This window comes from Mesocricetus auratus, unplaced genomic scaffold (assembly GCF_017639785.1).
Source record: "Mesocricetus auratus isolate SY011 unplaced genomic scaffold, BCM_Maur_2.0 Super-Scaffold_100013, whole genome shotgun sequence".
In the NCBI taxonomy this organism is placed as follows: Eukaryota; Metazoa; Chordata; class Mammalia; order Rodentia; family Cricetidae; genus Mesocricetus; species Mesocricetus auratus.
Window position 1 is genome coordinate 14,791,512 of NW_024429196.1, and position 20,358 is coordinate 14,811,869.

At 46.3% G+C, this 20,358-nt stretch overlaps 1 protein-coding gene and 1 long non-coding RNA gene across 2 annotated transcripts in view; one reads left to right on the forward strand and one right to left on the reverse strand.

Moving 5' to 3' along the window:
* Positions 1–20,358, reverse strand: part of Msrb2 (methionine sulfoxide reductase B2) — a 21,626-nt gene continuing 1,268 nt past the window's right edge. The window contains exons 2-5 of the mRNA XM_005082704.4: positions 17,213–17,313; positions 12,069–12,145; positions 1,514–1,661; positions 1–749 (exon numbers count right to left, since the gene is read on the reverse strand). Coding sequence (XP_005082761.1) covers positions 645–749; positions 1,514–1,661; positions 12,069–12,145; positions 17,213–17,313 — 431 coding nt within the window. The 3' untranslated portion in view covers positions 1–644. The remainder of the gene's footprint in view (positions 750–1,513; positions 1,662–12,068; positions 12,146–17,212; positions 17,314–20,358) is intronic.
* LOC106022201 overlaps positions 19,903–20,358 on the forward strand; it is a 13,541-nt gene continuing 13,085 nt past the window's right edge. The window contains exon 1 of the long non-coding RNA XR_001197224.3: positions 19,903–20,147. This is a non-coding gene — a long non-coding RNA (uncharacterized LOC106022201). The remainder of the gene's footprint in view (positions 20,148–20,358) is intronic.

Sequence of the window (20,358 nt, forward strand, 5' to 3'; positions counted from 1 at the left end):
TGAACATCAACCTCAATATTTTATTTGAATATTTTGAAGTTTACTGTTGGAACAAAGAGTTGAGGAGGAGCATTGTTTGCAATCACTGAAATTGACTCAGCTCATATGAATCCCATTTGTGAGTTGTAAGGTTGGAAGTCGAATGTCTGAGTCAGTGAAATTTTTGACAAGAAACCACAAATCTCATCCATCCTTGTATGTGTTTCCCACGCTCGGCCACTCCCACCCCCCATTTCCGTGCTGGGATCTCATCCCTCCTATGCCATCCTTTCCTGCCCCCTTGAGCCATCCTCACCTGTGTACATCCATGAAGGAATTCATTGCTATGGCCAATTCGGGTTCACTTACTTTGGGTGTTTTGGGGACCCTTGTCAGCCCAAGAACTTGCTCAAACCCTGCAAAGGTCCTACCAAAAACCTTGGAAGCCAGTTGAAGAATGGGCTGCCTTTCTGTTATTCTGATATACCATAGCCAAAGAGGAAGCTGGGGTTGAGTTGTTTTCAGGTGATTAAGAAGCTGTGGCCCCTGTGCAGCCAGTAACAACCTTAGCCTAAATTTATAGTGAATGAAATAAGGCATCCATCTGATTTACAGAGCCAAAGCTCTACACAATGGAGGGCAAAGAACGGGCCTCCTGGTGATGGTCAGTGCTTGCTTGGTTTGAACTTCAGGGCCACGCTGTTGATGCAAAACCTTTGGCCAGTGGGCTCTGGTCCATCAGGAAACACATGGCCGAGGTGAGCTTCACACTGCAGGGGATAGACACCCTTGTCACTCTCCAAGAAAGCAGCTCCACAAGGCCCACCCTACCCCAGAGCCTGGCAGCTGGGAAGCACGGTCTTTTGTATTAAAATTCGGTTCAAAAGTGGCAAATAGATATACACAGAGAGCTGTGGCTCTAAGCAGTCCCACTTTCCCAGTGAGCATGTGGGCTAATGATTAAGCTTAGGCCATGACTTGCTCATCTATCAGATGGGGACCATAACCATACCTACACAGCAGAGCCATTCTGAAGACAAATGAGCACAAGGCAGGTAAGGATTAATATAATCTGGGTGAGCACTCAACAATCACTTTCCTTTCCTGCAGATGAAACTTAACCCTTTTCATCCATTAGCCTCTGCCAGCTTATAAATCCCATGCATCAGGAAACATGAGCGCCAAAGAACATAAAAATGAAACTCCTTCAGCTGGCAAGATGGCTCAGCAGATAACATTTGAGGTGCACATCTGACAAGCTGAGTTGATCCACAGAACCCGCAGAGGAAAGGAGAAAAACAACAGCAAGAATAATAAAATACAAAGCCAATTTTTCTGTCTAGACCTAAGCTCCCCCTCCTCAAGCTCCAAGGAGTAAGGTGCTAATGAATCTTCCTACTGGTGGCATGCTGCCAATCAGGAAGGAGGTAGAGAGAAGCCACCTTCATCTTCAGTGCCTCATGGGATGGGAGGGAGGGATCACCACAGCTGAGGGTATACGTCTGGGCCATTTTTATGACAAAGCACACATCACCTGCTTGCAGACCACCTCCATGCGAGTCCGTCCTGAGGAAGTGTCCAGTCGCCTCAGGATCCCTGTGTGACTCTCGTCGGAGCCTTCTGTGCCATGAGCCTCATAAAATGATGGCCAGCCAGTGCCAGAGCAGAACTTCTTCTCAGAACTGGGAGACAGTGCAGACACATCGGTTAGAGGACAGTCAGACAGACACAGCAGTTAGAGGGCAGTCAGACAGACACAGCGGTTAGAGGACAGTCAGACACAGAGGATAGAGGACAGTCAGACAGACACAGCGGTTAGAGGACAGTCAGACACAGAGGATAGAGGACAGTCAGACACAGCAGTTAGAGGACAGTCAGACACAGCGGTTAGAGGACAGTCAGACACAGAGGATAGAGGACAGTCAGACAGACACAGTGGTTAGAGGACAGTCAGACAGACACAGTGGTTAGAGGACAGTCAGACACAGAGGATAGAGGACAGTCAGACAGACACAGCGGTTAGAGGACAGTCAGACACAGAGGATAGAGGACAGTCAGTCAGACACAGCGGTTAGAGGACAGTCAGACAGACACAGCGGTTAGAGGACAGTCAGACACAGTGGTTAGAGGACAGTCAGACACAGAGGATAGAGGACAGTCAGACACAGCGGTTAGAGGACAGTCAGACACAGTGGTTAGAGGACAGTCAGACACAGAGGATAGAGGACAGTCAGACACAGTGATAGAGGACAGTCAGACAGATACAGTGGTTAGAGGACAGTCAGACAGATACAGCGGTTAGAGGACAGTCAGACACAGCGGTTAGAGGACAGTCAGACACAGCGGTTAGAGGACAGTCAGTCAGACATGGTGGTTAGAGGACATTACAGAATCACAGCCATTAGACACATGGCTGTTGGCATATCAGGAGCTTCTCAAGACTCCATCCCTCTGTTTTGACCAGGACTAGAATCCTACTTCCCTCTGTCAGATCCCATGAACAGTCACTCCCGGGGAATTGTTCCTGCTGCCCCTTTGCTGTCCAGGACATTGGCTACAGGAAAAGGATGTCTTGTTCCTTGGATGCTAATATCTTCTTTCTCTGCATCTGACCTAAAAGAACTGAAACCACTGAGGCTATGTGAACCCCTTTTGCATATGAGGAACCACAGATTAAATCCGAGCACTGCAAAGGCAGAAAAGGAAGAAATGAAGAAGGAAGAGCAGCGTTTGGGGAGGTCTGCATGATATAGGCACACTGGCGTAACATCCAAAGAAACAGCAGCTGTAACAATGGCAAATTCTATTATCGGGACACAGGCTGCCTGTCCTGGGGAATGAAAGCTCTGGTGCCACCTCTTAGAGGTGTGAAGGTACTCAGCTCTCAGTAGCAAGCTACTCAGTCTCGGGGGGGGACATGGGTTCCTTACCCGGGACAGTAATACCTGCCTTGCAAGGACACTTTGAGGATTTAAGGACACTCCTCGGTGGAGCCAGGTGGAAAGCGGGGAGTGTGGCAGGTGCTTGGGAGCACTCATTATGATTATTGTCATTAATCAATTAGCCTGGCACTCTGACTAATCACTGGATAAAGCCCGATGCTTGGGGTGGCCTCCTGGGGACAAAGGATGCTAATCACTGGAGTGGGCCAAGAGGCTGAAAAGTGGAGGCCTGCTCCCAGAACACTTCCCCCTCAGGCAGATTGCAGCTCAGTGGCAGAGCATTTGCTCTGTACACACAAGGTCCTGGGTTTGATTCCCAGAATTATCTCTCAGACAGACCTCACACAGGAAAAGTGCCTACAACCCACATCGGGAAAAGAAACTTAAAATTACAGGCGGCAGGAGATGATCCTCTCCACCTAAGGGAGAAATGGCTTGAAGCTAAGCCCTGCCTAAAACTGGAAAAATGAGTGATGAAGAATCAAACGTCTAGCTCAGCTGGACACGCAGCCTCATCGAGAACAGGACCACAGGACAGGAGTGCAAACCTGTGGTCTCAGGGCTCCTCTGTACCCCCAAATCTTTAAGGGTTACAAATACCAACATTTAGCAAGTGTGATCCATGACTTGGAATTTTAAAACATGTAAGTATTGTAATACTTTTTTGTGACAGTTTCACAAGTAACCCAAGATGACTTTGAGCTCATGATCTTCTTGCCTCAGCTTCCCAAGGGCTGGGGCTATAAGCATGTATCACCATACATGATTTCTGTTCATCTTAATACATAATAAACTCTTTATACATTAACAACATTTTGTGGCAGTTTTATTTTCTAGAATAAACCACATACTTCATGGAAGGATTGTGTTATTTCATAATTTTCCAAATATTTTTATTGTCTAGTTGAAAAAACATTTAAATGAACTGGTATCTGTCTCTGCATTCACTCTACCCAAGACTGTAGAGGGGACTGGAGTGCGGTGTGGCTCAGTAGAGGGTACCCTTGCACACAGAAGGTCTGGGCCTCAAGCTGTAGTACCTCGTTGCTACCCCAGAAGTATCTCAGGAAGCCTCGGGGATGCCTTTTGAGAAATCTCTGAAGTAAGAGCCTGACTTCCAAAAGGTGTTGGTAGGAAACCACACTCAATACATCTGGAACCTTAAAGCATTATTTGATCCCCTGGTGCCACCAAGTCATGGAGCGTGGGGCAACAGTGACATAATGATCTCCTAAGGTAGCTAGGAAGAATTACTGAGGTGTCTGGGCACATGACATGTTTAGAATAGGGCCTAACACATGCTACATACTGTCACTCTTTTAACTAGCTTTTGTTATTATTGCCAGTAGCAGATGCTTGTGGAATATGAGTGACCCTGAGTCCAGCTAGAAGCAGCTGCACATTTGAGTTGGTTTCTTTGAGATTACTGCTAAAGATAGTACTGGAGAGCCTCCCTAGTGTGCACAGGGTAGAGTTTGATCCCTAGCCTAGGGGAGAGGACACACACACACACACACACACACACACACATACAGAGAGAGAGAGAGTGAGAGAGAGAGAGAGAGAGAGAGAGAGAGAGAGAGAGAAAGAGAAGGAGGGAGAGAGGGAAGGAGGGAGGGAGGGAAGGAGGGAGGGAGGGAAGGAGGGCAGGAGGGGGAGAGAGGAAGGGAGGGAGGGGGAGAGAAGGAGAGAGAGGGATTATATATATATATATATTATATATATATAATATATATATATATATATGTAGAGAGAGAGAGAACGAATTCACCTGGATACTTTCCAGGAAAAACCCCTCAGCACCTCCTGTCTCTTCCCACCCTCGGCGTTATATGCACTACTAACTATTAAAGGGATTTTGATAGAGAATTATGAATGCAATAAAGCTTTTTAAAAATCGACAAATGACTCTAAGGCTAATAAAAAGTCATTAACTGGCTTTATGGGAAACAATAAACCTTTACTGATGGAATTGGCAGAAATGTGGAGATTTTACCAAGTAATATAAGATGGTCTGAGACCAACAGTGTAAGTATGAAGGCAGACTAGAAAGTTCAGGATACAGATTTAATGGATTAGCAGGTTACATGGCTCACACCTCACATTGTACACTCTGAGACTGCTCTCACCTCTTTCTTTCTTCCTCCCTCTCTCCCTCCCTCCCTCCCTCCCTCCCTCCCTCTCTCCCTCCCTCCCTCCCTCCCTTCCTTCCTTCCTTCCTTCCTCTTTCTTTTGGCATCTGCTTTTTGAGTTTGCTCTCCTATGTTTATTTTCTCCTCATTTCTGGATATTCCCTCATAAGCAATAGCAGAAGCAGTGGATAATCTGTGATAATTCCAAATGTAACAGTAGAAGCATTCCATCCATTTCTGAACAGGGATACATGAAGTTTTAACAATATTACCATGTTACTTGGGACATACAGGACATCAGGGTGCAATACATAAAACACCAACTAGTAGCAGGCTCCCCAAATGCTCCTAATTTAAGAAAGATTTATGGCCATAAGATACATAATCTTAAAATAGATTTTCTTTAGATAAGGTCTCACTGTGTAATCCAGATTGGCAACTCTCACTCTAGCTCCTTCTGCCTCAGCCTCCTGGTCACTTGAACTAAAGATATGCCCCACCAGTCCTGGCAACAACTCCTTAGAAAAGTTTATGGGGGGAAAGAAAAGGAGGTAGAGGAGGCAGTGTTACCAGAGTCTAAGGCTAACAAGATGATTCTGGATCTATAGGGGACAGGTAACATGCTGGAGAGTATTGTTGGCTTGGTAACCCGCAACTCGATTCTCAGAATAGTGGGGGCAAAGCTCCACAAATAGGTTCCACTCACTGCAACAAGGCAGAACCTTGGAGGGACAATGGGAGCCCTGCCAGGCACGGCTGGGAACCAGGCTCTGGAAAGGGAGTTTGCGGGGTAACCTGGCCAGGTGTACCTTTAGAGGCCTGTAGTATCTACCTAGGGACCTCTAGCTATGATTTTGAGAGCTAGCACCAGAAGGTGAAGACACGTTTTTACCCTGTCTGAGTGGTTTACAGAGACCTAGGTAATAAAGTATGGCCTAGCGGAAGGCTGGTAGCCGTGGGATCCTGGGTAAGCTAGTTAACCTTGCAAGGCTTCGGTTCCTCACATGAAAAGAGACCACCAGGGAGAGCCCCTGAGAGCCCTGCTGAAGTGAGCTAACTGTCTGGCAGGTGGTGCCCTCGGTGCTGACACACTTCCAGTTCCTGTGGAACGTGAGCTCAGTGCTAGCACTTAACAGATGTATGGCTCCTGGGGTCTGAACATGGTTTCAATTAAGTTGAAAGTTCCTTGCCATGTGGCAGTGTTGAGAGGTGATGGGGCCTTAAGAGGGAATACTGGAGTTCTCACAGGCCGGGGTCAATTAACAAGAGAGCCAGTCGGTAAAACAAGGCCACACTTGCTTTTATCTCTGTGTGCTTTCTCAGCCTTTGACCGTCTGTCTTGAATAGCAAGAAGCCCTCACTAGAACCCACAAGGATGTGGCACCACCCTCTCAGACTTCTCAGCCTCCTGAGGCCTGGCCCCCAAAACACTTCTCAATAAGGCAACACCGGTATCAGGTGTTCTGTCTCAGCAAACCAAAGGAAACTGACACATAGGCATGGAGCATCTAAGACTCAAAATGTCAGTTTCCATATCTGTTTATTACATGGACACAAACAGCTCCTCACTGCAGGTGACAGCTTGCATGGTACTGAACCCAGTGCTTAAGACAAGTGTCTTAAAGCACATTCCTTTCTCAGAGAGGCTCATAACCAGCAGTAACTCCAGGGGATCAGATACACTGTCTGGTCTCTGTGAGTACTGTACTCACGCGCGTACAAAAATACATGTACTGATCATTAAAAATATATAAAAAATAAAAACATTTTCTAAAAAGAGTTCAAAAAATTATGACTTCTGTTCCAGATCCACAGGGGCTTCATAACTGAAGTCTTCAGGTGTCATAACTAAAATCTTCAGGTGGCATCAACATTGCCGGGGATGCTCAGCAGCAGAGAAGATGCTGTGGATGGATAAGTCAAGAAGAAAGATGCTGTGGATGGAGGAATCAGAAAGATGCTGTGGATGGATGAGTCAGGAAGATGCTGTGGATGGAGGAGTCAGAAAGATGCGGTGGATGGAGGAGTCAGAAAGATGCTGTGGATGGAGGATGAGTCAGGAAGATGCTGTGGATGGATGAGTCAGAAAGATGCTGTGGATGGAGGATGAGTCAGAAAGATGCTGTGGATGGAGGAGTCAGAAAGATGCTGTGGATGGAGGAGTCAGGAAGATGCTGTGGATGGAGGAGTCAGGAAGATGCTGTGGATGGAGGATGAGTCAGAAAGATGCTGTGGATGGAGGATGAGTCAGAAAGATGCGGTGGATGGAGGAGTCAGAAAGATGCTGTGGATGGATGAGTCAGGAAGATGCTGTGGATGGAGGAGTCAGAAAGATGCTGTGGATGGAGGATGAGTCAGGAAGATGCTGTGGATGGAGGAATCAGAAAGATGCGGTGGATGGATAAGTCAGGAAGATGCTGTGGATGGAGGATGAGTCAGAAAGATGCGGTGGATGGATGAGTCGAGAAACCTGTTTTAAGCACATCATGTTAGCTTCTAGGGGCAGTGTTAACAAATTGCAACAAAAGTAGATGATATGGTCTTATGGTACTGAAGGCTGAAAGTCCAAAATCAAGATCTCAGCAGGGCCAGGTCCTCTAGAAGACCCCAGGAAGCCCCTGTGTTCTGCCTCCTCTTAGCATCTGGAAGTGGCTGGCAAACCTCTGAAATGTTCCAGTCTTTCTGTCCCTGTCATGTGACAGTCTCCTCTTTGGACCTGTTCCCCCTCCTCTTATTAGGACACCAGTCATATTGGATTAAAAGAGCATCCAACTTCAGTGTGACCTGATTGCAACACATTCCATCTGCAGTGACCATATTTCCACCTAAGGCCACGTTCAGAGCTTCTGGAGATGAAGGCTCCAACATGATTTCCTCAGAGACACAATGCTCTAGTTGGCCTTTCTGTTGCTGTGATAAAACTCTCTGAACAAAAGGAACATAGGGAGTAAGAGGGTTTATTTAATTTTACAACATTCAGGCCACAATCCACCCACCCTGAAGGAAGTCAGGGCTAGAACATGGAGGAAGAGATATTGCTTGCTGCATGTTCTCTTTGTGCTCAGACTCAAATTCTCATCTGACCCAGGACCACCTACCTGAGGTACTGCCCACAAATAACAGTGGGCTGGGCCCTCCCACATCAATCATCAATCAAGACAGTTCCACAAATGTGTCCACAGGTCAATCTAGTCTAGGCAATTAAAACTCCTTCCCAGGTGGCTCTTGGTTGCATTAAATCAACAATCAAAACTGACCAGGACACAGAATTCAACCATGATACATGTACATAAAATTAACTGGCCAAGGGCCTCGAACAGCCTATCAGCTTTATCTCCTTCACTAAATAAAACATTTGGGTCAATAGAAAGCATTTAAGCTCTGAACTGTGTGCTAACATAGTAACAGGAACTTAGAAGAGAAAACAAAGCCAGCCAAATGCAATGTGTGTTCTCAAGAAGGCTCCGTGGGGGGGAACTTAAGTCAGTGCACAGCAGGGGTGAGCACATCCCAGAGAACACACAGCAGGACCACCAGCCTGCAGAAGAAGCCACAAAAGAAATCAGGGTTCCTGAATTTACCTCCTAGTCTCTCTAAGACTCAATTTTTGTTAACAACCATTCCTGAAGAGGACTGCGGGAGCCTGGCTCTTCCCTTTCTCCCCTTTGTTCCCGGCCATGCAGTTGAGGTTTTGCTTTAGCATACAGTATCATAAAAAAATGAGACCTCCAAGACTGTGAGCCAAATCTTTATAGGCTGATTAGTTCCTGTGCTATTATAGTAATAGGAAGCTCAATGGATATGTTCTTTTTTCCCCCACTCAATATATGTTTTTATTTAAATTAGAAACATGCATGCTTCCCATGTCGATCCCAGCTCCCTCTCCCACCCCTTCTCCCTTGTCCCTCCACCAGTACCCCTCCAGCCTCCCACCCAATCCCCACATCATTCCCCAGGGAGGGTGAGACCCTCCTTGGGGGGGATCTCCACAGTCTGTCATTTCATCCAGGGCAGGACCTAGGCCCTTCCCCATGTGTCCAGGCTGAGAGAGCATCCCTTTATGTGGAATGGGCTCCCAAAGTTCATTCATACGCCATGGTAAACACTGATCTACTACCCAAGGCCCCAGAGATTTCTGAGACCTCCTCACTGATACTACATTCATGGAGTCTGGATCCGTCCCCTGTTGGCCTCTCAGCCATCAGTCTGGGGCTCAAGAGCTCCCCCTTGTCCTGTCAGCTGTCGTAACAGGTAGCTAGACAGATATGTTCTTATAGTAACAGGAAGCTAGACGGGGGGTGGGGGGGGGTGGGGGGGGTGGGGGGGTGCTTTGCATTTAAAACTAAAATTACTGAAAAAAAAACAATGGAGGTTCATGAACTAACTGCTGGTTCAGTGAACTGGCTACTTGGCAAACAGGCTTTCAGAATTTCAATTGGATTTCTTATGGATTTGGGCTGTATCACTGTGACTTGGGGTTGTAGCACTGTACTAACACTGTAGTTACTGGCTACATGTGACTCCTTAAGCTTAAATTTGCTAAAAATCCTAACAAGTCTAGCTTCTCAACCACACTGGCAATACTCTGGATGCCCAACGGCCACATGGGATCTGAAATTCCTCTAGAGATCTGTGCAGACATAGTGTGTCCTTCACCATAGCAAGCCCTGCTGGCCAGAGGCCTTCACTCTGCTTTCTCTCTGTTCCCCTATTTTTCAGTGCTGTGACTGAGCTTTCGTGGTATGGGGAGAGGAGCCATTGGATAGTGGGAAAGACTTCTCTGAAAATATACAGAAACTAGGACACCAATGGAGTCAACAGAAGCTTGGAGATGAAGCATCCTTACAAGGATGACTTCTCATCTTCCAGACTGAGAAACAGGATACCTACACAGCAGTTAAATGGGAAGAATGTAGTCTTACATTTTTACAAGGTCCCCAGCTGAAAAAAGGTTAGTGAGTCGCCCTAACCTTTGACATCTCCTATTGGCAGAAATGATGGTGAAGGAATAACTAATTTTTCTGAAGCCTGACTCTCACCTTTTACTACTATGATTCTGTGAACCACATGATTGTTTCTTTCTGCCATTTTCTAGCATATACAACTCCTAAAATTCTTATGATCCTCAGAGTGACAGTATCCTTTTGGAGTATAATATCTTAACTTATGGATACAGGATGTAGACTTGTCACCAAGGCATGGTTAGAGCATGGGGCCTTTCAGCCCCGCCCCCAGCATGCAGGGAAGGGAGCTGGTCACCCACGCCCATGATTTTGGAATGAAGCTTCCATATGACCCAAAAGGACAGGGTCTAGTGAGTTTCTGGGTAACTGAACTCATGGAAGTTTCTAGAGAATTTCCTCAGAGATGGCATGGAACCCTGTATCCTTCCCCTGCAGCCATTCTCTTCAACTGTGTCTTTCATAATAGTGGTACCCTTCCAACAAAGTGGTAAGTGTAAGTGCCTCCCTGAGTTCTGGGTACCACTCAAGAGAAACAGAGAACACAGGAGAGTGTGGGAAGCCTGACAGAGAGAGAGCTGGTTAGTCAGGAGCACACTAGGAGAGTGTGCTGGACATCAGAAGTAGAGTACAGGACTTGGGGCCTGAGCTGTTCACCCAGGATCTGACACTGTCTCCATGTAGACAAGGTCAGATCTGAACTAAATTGGAGGATGCCCTCAGCCTGCATCTGCTGGGGAACTGACTGCTTGCTGGTGGACAAAAGGCCTCACAGGTTTCGATGTCAGGACTCAGGGGTTAAGAGCACATGATGTTCTTGTAGAGGACAGGTCTGGTTGGCAGCACCCATGTCAGACAGCTCACAATAACCTGTAACCCCAGATGAAGGGACATCTCTGGTTTCTGAGGGCACCTGTGTTCACACGAGCATGCACATACACATGTGTGCACACCCACACAATTAAATATAAAATAAATTTTTAAAAAAGTCTTGGGATCACAGAAGTCTGTTGACTGCTGTGTTGTGACAGGAGAAGTCATGCGTTCTTCTAATACCATTGTGTAAGAACTAACTTCATCCTGGTTTTCCCTGGCTGGCACGCCTGACCTGGCAGCTGGTGATGGGTAGTAGGCTCTTCCAGGTAATTTCTCACCAGTCCCAATATGCCTGGGCCACGGCCTGGCCTCCCGAGCATGAAGGAAAATCGATCCTAATCACGCCTGTCCTTGCAGGAGGGGTCTGGCTTCCCTAATGCAGCTCACATTAGCAGCCGGCTGGCCAAGAAGCCAGGCTGCTGAAAGCCCAAAGGACAGAAGGAGGCTCTGCCTAATGGAAGATTCACAGGGCTGGCTTGATTTATATTTTATTCTAAACCAATTTAAGGTTGATGCAAAAGAAAGGAAAACATCTTTGAAGTTCTGAAAAACAGGACTTCAAAGATGTTTCCTTTCTTCTTCCTTGAATCTACTTTTTTAAAAGACTATTTCCTGAATATCTAAACAAAAAAAAGCCTTTGTTGAAAGATTTTAGATGCTGATTGACTTAAAAGAGGCTTTGAAATCAAGGGACAATTAAATTTACTTTTAGCTACATAGAAGAGGGCACGGTATTCGCTTCTGTCAAGCACTGTGGGGAATCAAGCCTCATAAAAGTCTGCGCTTGCTAAATTAAATTATAAACCCATTTTCCCTGGGAGAGGTATAGTTTTAATCATATAGCCAAGCAAATACTATTAAGGTTTAGATTTCTTTACATACTTTCCCCTCTAAAAATTCCTAATGGCTTTATCATGAAGTCCCCATCAGAACTTTGTTTTCTCTTAGAGATACATAAAGGAGGGGCAGAAGCCCTGTCAGCTGCATGAAATATCAGAAAAAAGTCAAGGCAGACAGAGTTCCTCCATGAACAGCTCTCTGTACAGCAGTAATCACAGAGGACAAAGGCAATCAATGGACCCTGAGGGCCGGTAGCATACAGGAAGCCCTCAGTTTCAGTCTTCAGTACCAAAAACTAAGAGTATTTATTTAAGGTCTCTTTGCATTCCTCCTCTTACCTGAAGAGTGGGCTATCACAGCACACACAGTGGTACATCCCTGTCTCCTTGTTGTTCAAGTACATCCCACTGAAAGGCTGAAAACAAAGACGGAAGGAACATCGTCACACTCGGCGTGATAAAGTGGACAAACCCAAGAGTGAGGCTGGCTCAGTTCTGAAGTGTTTGCCTTAAGGTCAGTCCCAACCATCACAAACAACAAAACAAAACCCCAAAACCAACAATAAAGCCCCCAATCAAGGGATTATAGTCATTTGCAAAGGGGCATGTATCAGCAGAGAAGACCTACAGTCATCCAAGGAAGCAGCCTGCGAGCTTCTTGGCAGCCTGGCCTTTATCGTGCCAAATATTCAAAGTGTGACATTAATAATGCTTTGTATTTATGTACCACCTTTCATCCAAGAACATCAAAGTCCATGAGAAAGCATGAACACCAGTCCCATCCTCTGCCATCCTGGAAGATTTCACTCTCTCATTTCAAAAGAGCTAAAGCAACAGGAGTCTAAACACTCGTCCAAGACACTTTGAACTCCCTAATTAAAGATGGAATATAACGGGGTTGGGAGTACAGCTCAGTGGCAGAGTACTTCACTTGTATGCAGAGACCGTGAGATTGATCCCTGATAGGAGGGGTGGGGGGAGAGGGTGAGGGAGACAGAGAAGGGGAGAGAAAACACAATCACATCAAAAGCACCGTTCAGTGAATTTGGGGCTCTGCCTTTAACACACGCTGTGCAGTGTCAACACTGTGTAGAGTCAATTAGGGTTAAATGATGAGCCAGGGCCCCGGTGCTAGGTCATCACGTGGATGGAGTTTAAAGAAGGTGTAGGTTTTCAACTGCTTAGAGGGCTATGAGGGGAACCAAAGCAGTGAATGAGTGCAGTCCACATCCGATGCCCTCTTCTGGCCTCCTTGGATACCTGCACACATGGTACACATCAATTCATGCACACACACACACACACACACACACACAAATAAAATGAATAATCTTTCAAAAATTTTGTCGAGTTCCTTTATCATCCCCTCAGTCAGCAAAATTATAAAGCGTTTGCACAAGCTAACTGTAAAAGCCGTGTCATGGTGGCAAGCATTACCCAACCACACAGACAACAGGACTCAAAGCATGGAATGCTGGCTGGGTGGCAGCACTGCCAGGGAATCAGCTCTCCTATCTCTCGAGAAAAAGCTGTCTGTGGGATGTTTAAATCCATTGCTGAGTCTACCAGATGGGCACACTTGTATGTTCTCTCTCTCTCTCTCTCTCTCTCTCTCTCTCTCTCTCTCTCTCTCTCTCTCTCTGTCTGTCTCTCTCTCTGTCTCTCTCTGTCTCTCTGTCTCTCTCTCTCTAAGAGTCTTAAACTTAAAGTCTGGCTTGGTGGCACACGGCTGCAAGCATAGCATGCGTGATGCTGAGGCAGGAGGATCAAGAGTTCAAGACCATCTTGAAATACACAGCCAAACTCTGTCTAAAGAGAAAGAAAGGAAGGAAGGGAAGGGAGGAAGGAAGGAGAGATGGAGAGAGGAAGGGAGGAAAGAAGAAAGGAAGTGATAATAAATTTACTCACAAGTCTGAATGAGTCTAGTGAGCTATTCATTCACAGACTTGAGCACTGTGGACATCCCTGCCATGAAGACTGATCTACAAAGTCCTGTCCACAGAAACTAGGCAGCCTACAAAATTCAAAATATTTCATTAATATAAGAGTCATGGGGTTGCTATAACAGTAACTAAACTAAATAATCCAAATGCACAGGAATTATGACTTAACCTATGTCCTGCCATGATGTCTATCTGCTACGCCCTTCCTGACTCCTATGTCTCCTCGTCGCCCTCCTGATGTAGTCTAAGCCCTTTCACATATCAGGAACAAGACAGCCTCTATTTTATCTGTTTGTCCTAGTATTTACTGATAATCTAGCATATAATCAGTGCTGGACTGGGTGCTAAAGTTTCAGATGGGAAAAATTAACTCAAAAGTTAATTACCTTCCCAAATTAAAACCAATTTTCTTGTACTGCCCTGATGACAAGAACCTGAGAGATGATAGTCATACTTCATGATGACAGCCATAAGAGAGACTAACAAAGAACCTTCCCTTGGAAGCAGTGTCTGTGAAGGGTTTCTGTACAGTCGGTGTCTGAGATGGGGATGGGGGGTCTTTAGTCTTTTAACCTTTCATTATTAATTAATCAGCTGATACATGCTGATTATAGAAAAATGCCAATCACTACTGAGTTGAGCTTTGAAGAATGGGTAAGAACTGAGCAGATAAGAAAGAGAGTGTTTCAGACTGAGAAGGTAGGAGGAGCCAGACCAGCCTGGGATGCAATAAGAATGTACACCTGGCTCTGCTCAAGCGGGGACTGGAGAGGGACATTTCAAACTGGCTACTGCTGCGCTCATGATCGGAGCTTTGTGCCCACTCTCAGCGCCAAGGGAATGAGAGGAGAGGGAAAGAGGAAGGAAGGGAAGAGGAGGGAGGGGAAACACACACACACACACACACACACACACACACACCACACAAATGACTTGAAAGGCAAAGAGATATCAGAGGCAAGAGAAAAGGGAGGTTAGAGAATGTCAATCATTAATCCAGTTCTGGGTAGTGCTACTGATGCAGTTGGAAACTGAAAAAGAAAAAGGAGAGAAGGAGGAGGGAGGGAAGGAGGGAGAGAGGGAGGGAGGGGGCCTCAGAAGCTAGAATTGAAATGGCCGCCTGCACAGGAGAAGGGAGCAGGGTCAAAAACAGAGTGAACTTAAACACCACCCTGAGATTTCAAGTCTGTCTGGACCAGTAACAGTTCCTTCTTCTTCGGTTCTGTTAGTTCTCATGTGCTAGCGGCAGAGCACATGTTTAAAAGAGATGGCTGCATGCAGGTAATCTTATTCAAGAGGAAGGGTCAGAACAGACGGAAGCCAACAAAAGGATTCAAGGAGACACTGGGTTGGTGGCTCTGAGGACACACTCCCCAACAGGCCTATGGGGCAAGGGAAGAGACAATCACCAGATTTTGGTGAGGCTGTGGCTGCCAGGAATGCACATGCGGGCCGCCTGATGGAGACAATGCCGCCTGATTCCTCTACCCTGCTCTTTTAGGGCTCATGGTGTCTTCTGCAGCCTCATGTCAACCAGAAGCCACAGGGCAAGAAAGCTGGTCCTCCTCCTGGGGCTCAAAGTATGGAGACCAGATCCAGAGGACAGAGAAGGACCTGAGAAACTAACTCCCCTTCTGTGGCTGCCCGACTCTTGGCTGTTACTCAGTCAGGGTGCAAATCTTTGCACTGGCTGCAAGCACTGCTAACACACCACTACTACCTGATTAAAAAACAATAAGTGCAACTGAATTTTAATTAGTCGTCAGCAATCAGGAGGCTTTGGGAGCTGCTCTTCCCTTCGACTAATGAAGCTGACTGATGCTTACAGCTCTGCACAATTCTAAAAAGTTAAATGTGGAAATGGAGCCTCTGGAAGGGATTTACAACATTAGTTAAAATAATGGATGATGCTCATTTTGTAAAAGGTCCAAATGTAAAGGATATCCACCATCTGCTTCAGAAGCCAGCAGATTTATTCTCCTAAACATCTGGCAGACTGTCTCCAGGCTCCCTGTACACACCAAACCCTGCCTGGCTGGTTACGTGGGAATTAGGCTGGTCTTAGGACATTCCGGGATTACACAGCATCTCAGAGCATCTTGTGTGTTTCTCTTGTGCTGTTAAAAACAATGAGAAAAACTGTCTCATTTCCACCCACAGGAAGTTGGACAAAAATATAGCCTCAGAAAAATTTCACAAGAATCTATCGGGATCTGCCAACTTGGCTGGTGGCTGTGGCATCAGAGAAACTGAGCCTATGATTGTGTTTAAAAGCCCAAAGCTGCCTGCACTTGCACGGGTACCAACAGGCAAACACACTGGTCACACAACACCGAAGAGCCACTACGCAGGGCCTGCCATGGGATCTACCTCAGGAATGAAAGCATCTCATAGACCAGCTCAAGACTGGAGCCTCAGTGGCACCACTGTCGTCAGCCGCAGCGCCGTCACCCGAGGAGATGAACAGAAGCTGAGACTACTCAGTGCAGCTGGGTGTGTCCGCCTCTGACACACCACATTCACCAGCATCTCTAGTCTGGGTGCCTCCTCCAGCCAGGCACAGAGCAAGTACCAGGAAACAGAACTTGGGGCACTGCTGTGAGGGGGAATACTGAAGAGGCAGCCTAGGCTGGAGTTGAGGAAAGGCCTCCTGGAGAAAGGAATCTGAGTTGAGTTGGGTTGGAAAGATAATTCAGCAGTTAAGAGCACTTCCTTGCTCTTCCAGAGGACCCAAGTTTGGTGCCCAGAACCCACACCAGTGGCAGTTCACCACAGTCCGTAACTCCAGCTCCAGGGGATACCCATGCCTTTTCAGGACCGTAGGACATACACACACACACACACACACACACACACACACACACACATATATATATATATATATATATATATATATATATATATATTTACATATGCACATATGTATATCTATATATAAAATAGTAAATCTTAAAAGGAGGGTCTGAATTAATTATCAGGACAAATGACTGGGAAAGGAGCCCAAGAAACAAGGGCCTTAAGGGGAAGAAGGCAGAGCATTTTCTTGCTGTGAGGACTATGTGGCCATAGTGCAGGAACCAGAGGAAACACAGCTGCCTCTGAGGCAGGGGCCCGGTAGGGACCACAGCTGAGACTGTGTTTTTAAGTAGTGAGAGGTTAGTTAGTATTTAAGTGCTGTGCATTCACTTTGAGAGCAATGTCAAGGTTCCAAGTGATTATTAGCTGGGAAGTAGCGTGGTCCACTTTGTTCTCAAAAGACTCCTTTGGGGAGGGAGAGAAAGCAGGGAGAAGAGAGAAGTAGCTAGAGCGAGGTGGATTGTCAATGTTGGCCTGGGGTCAGCAGTGACCGGCAGTGGAGTTTGGAGAGCATGTGCGGCACTGAAGGATGGAGAAGGATTCTAGTTTCTTCGGGTGGGTGGAGACTGCTGGAGGCCGGCGGGATTCTCACAGTGCGCATGTGAGGGTTTGCAGGCACCTCTACCCCAGCCTCCCCTCCCCGAGAGAAAACCCCACCAGGGCACTGTGTGTCGTTCTGCTTACCGCCTCAGTTCCTTTCTCTCTCGTGACATGGAACTGCTCGGGGGTCAGCTTCTTCTGCCAGTCAGTCTTGCTTAGACAGAGCTTGGGCTTTGTAAGGGACTCTGCATTGTTAAGTAGGGAATTTATTTTATTAAAATAAAGCGTTGCCCCTCCCCCATTTTGGCTTGTACAATCACCTGGAGGGATAATCCCAGTTCTTTCTCTCTCAGCTGTGGCTTCACTGGTCACAGGAACCAGAAGGCTCAGGCGGCACAAGACACCTCCCCCATTTCATTAACAAGAAACCAGTGATGGGTAGAGAGTCAGTGGCCTGTCCGGTCCTCCTGGGGCACAGACCCCAAAGTGGCTCAAATAAGAAATACTACCAAACAAATTCTCCCCAGGCACCTCCCATTTCTGCAGTCAACAAATTCAAGTCTTTTTTTTTTCTTTTTTTCCTCTCTCTTTTTTTTTTTTTGGTTTACTTTTCCTTAGACAGAATGTATAATATCCCACTTACAGTAGGGCAGATCAGTCTTCCTGGCCCTTCCGACCCCTCCTGACCCTTCGTAGATTTACTGATTAGTCACATGACTTCGGAAAATCTTTTTGTGTCCCAGCTTCTTTTTTGCAATTTAAAAAATTTTTAAAAACTCAGCACAGAGTAATGGATTCCATTCAGGCATTTCCACGCATGCGCTGTTTTCATTACTGGCCCTCTCTCATTCTCCACTCCGTCCCTCTGCTCCCTACCCTCCTTTTGCTGGCACATACATTATGTTACCCGAAACACACAAATATATTAAAATATATGAGGACCTGTATATGAAAGAAAAAGTGAGGCATGTCTTTCCTAGTCTGGGAAGCTTAACATCAAGTTCCATTGATTTCCCTGCAAACACCATGATTTCATTTTCTTTAGAGTTGAATAAAGTTCCAGTGTGTGTGTGTGTGTGTGTGTGTGTGTGTGTGTGTGTGTGTGTGTGTGTGTACTGTGATGGCTAAAGAAACTCCATTTTGTCTCAAAGGTAAGTTCCTGACAACCCTGACTTCTTGAGCTGCCACTCAAAACTGCAGCAGCGACCATCTGCTTATAATGACAGGGCTACCTCCCGATCTGGGCTTCTGTAGCCTGCTTATGCAGATATCCAAGGACTATTTTGAGGTCACCATGAAAACCTGATGCTGGCAGAGCAGAATGGCTCTTTGGCCTCCCTAACTTGCTTTTGCACATATTCAGGAACTCCCTGTGGTTTTCACCTTTAAAGGACAAAGGTTTCCTTCACCTGCCTCTGGAAAACATTTAGACACCGCGGCCTTGCTAGAAGTTTTAATACATTTGGCTAATTATTATCCGAATGGAGTCTGGTGGTGCTTTTCAGATGGTTTTGAACTCCATAACAGTTCCATGTTTCCCTTATCCATTCACCTACTGGACGTCTAGGCTGGATCCATTTCTTAGCTAATGTGTAAACATAAATGTGCAAATGTCCCGAGGTGGACTTAGAACCCTTTAGATATGTGCCCGGGAGTGCTGCAGATGGACCACACGCTCGTTCTGAAAAGTGGTTTCCATCAGGGCCCAGCTAGGAGCAGTGAGAGACTGGACAGAGATGATCTTTAAGGGAGGAGTTATTACACTCCTTCCCTAGCTACTTGCAAAGGCATCTTGAATTCTGTAAGCCCAAAGGGGTCTGTATTCCAAAAATCCTCTTGCATAGAGAGCCCTAGTGTATCGCCCCAAAGTGAATCTGTCTGTTATGTTTGCCTTTGTTTGTTTTAAGATAAGGTCTTGCAAAGGCCAGGTTGCCACGCCTACTGTGTAGTCTGGGCTGACCTTGACCTGCTGACACTTCTTGTTGTACTTTAATGTGTTGCTGTGTGCTTCGTGATTTCTGTCCATATTGTGTTCCCCCTTTCTCTTGCTTGGTACTACTTCTGCGCTATTATATTTATATGGACACGTGTACACAAAGCACAGTTAAGGTGGGTATAAAGCCGTTAGGGTTTCTATTGCTGTGACAAAACACCATGACCCAAAGCAGCTTGGGAATAAAGGGCTCATTTCATCTCACAAGCCAGGTCCTATGCCATTCCTGGGGGGAGCCAGGAGCTGGAGGCAGAATGGGGCAGAGATGTCTGAGAAGCACTGCCTACCCACTGTTCTTCACAGCTCTCTCAGCCTGCTTTTTCATCCACCCCAGAACCATCTGCCCAGGGATGGCAAGGCCCACAGTGGCCTGGACCCTTCCACACCAATCACCAGTCAAGAGAACGTCCTTACAGATTTGCCTCTTCTCAAGTAACTCTAGCCTGTGTCAAGCTAACAACAAAACACAAATAAAACGCAACCCCCAGAGCAAGCCTAATTCTGATAATAAATGTTTTCACTGTTCAACACTGGAAGGAGTTTATAATCGTCCAGCAGGAGGGGTCCTGTCCTAGGCCTCCTTCTGCTTCCATACTGCCTTCCTGGAAATTTTACCACCTAATAGCTCCAAATCCCAGCCCATGATCACCACCTGGAAATCTCCACTCTAGCCATGATGGTGAGTTCACCCTCCCCCCCCCAACTAGTTTTCATGACACAGCTTGACACTCTGTTGTTAAGTGCATACACATTAAAGATTGTTATATCTTCATCTCCAACACATATCTAAAGGGTTCTAAGTCCACCTCGGGACATTTGCACATTTATGTTTACACATTAGCTAAGAAATGGATCCAGCCTAGACGTCCAGCAGGCGAATGAGTAAGGGAAACATGGAACTGTTGTGGAGACAAAAGCGAGGAAAAGAAAGGGTTAGCCCTGAGAGTTTCTGTCTCCACTCCCACTGCAGTAAGGGAACCTCGTATGAACACACACAGGATAGTGGACATCTCCAAGTCAGATACTGGGTCCCCACTGGCAACCCAATCTGCCTCCTTGATCTTTGACCTCTCAGCCTCCGAAATGGTAAGAACTACATTTTGTTTATGCCCTCTACTTAGTATTTGTTATGGATGCCTACACATCAAAGCCAGTAAGAGCTGACACTGGAACAACCAAGACCTTAACCACAGACCATCACCTGCTTCTCATTCTTAATGGCTACAGTTTGTTGACCTGGACCTTCATGCTTTATTTAAGTATTCCTTAACTGTTTGGGCTGAGGCCAGTTTCCCAT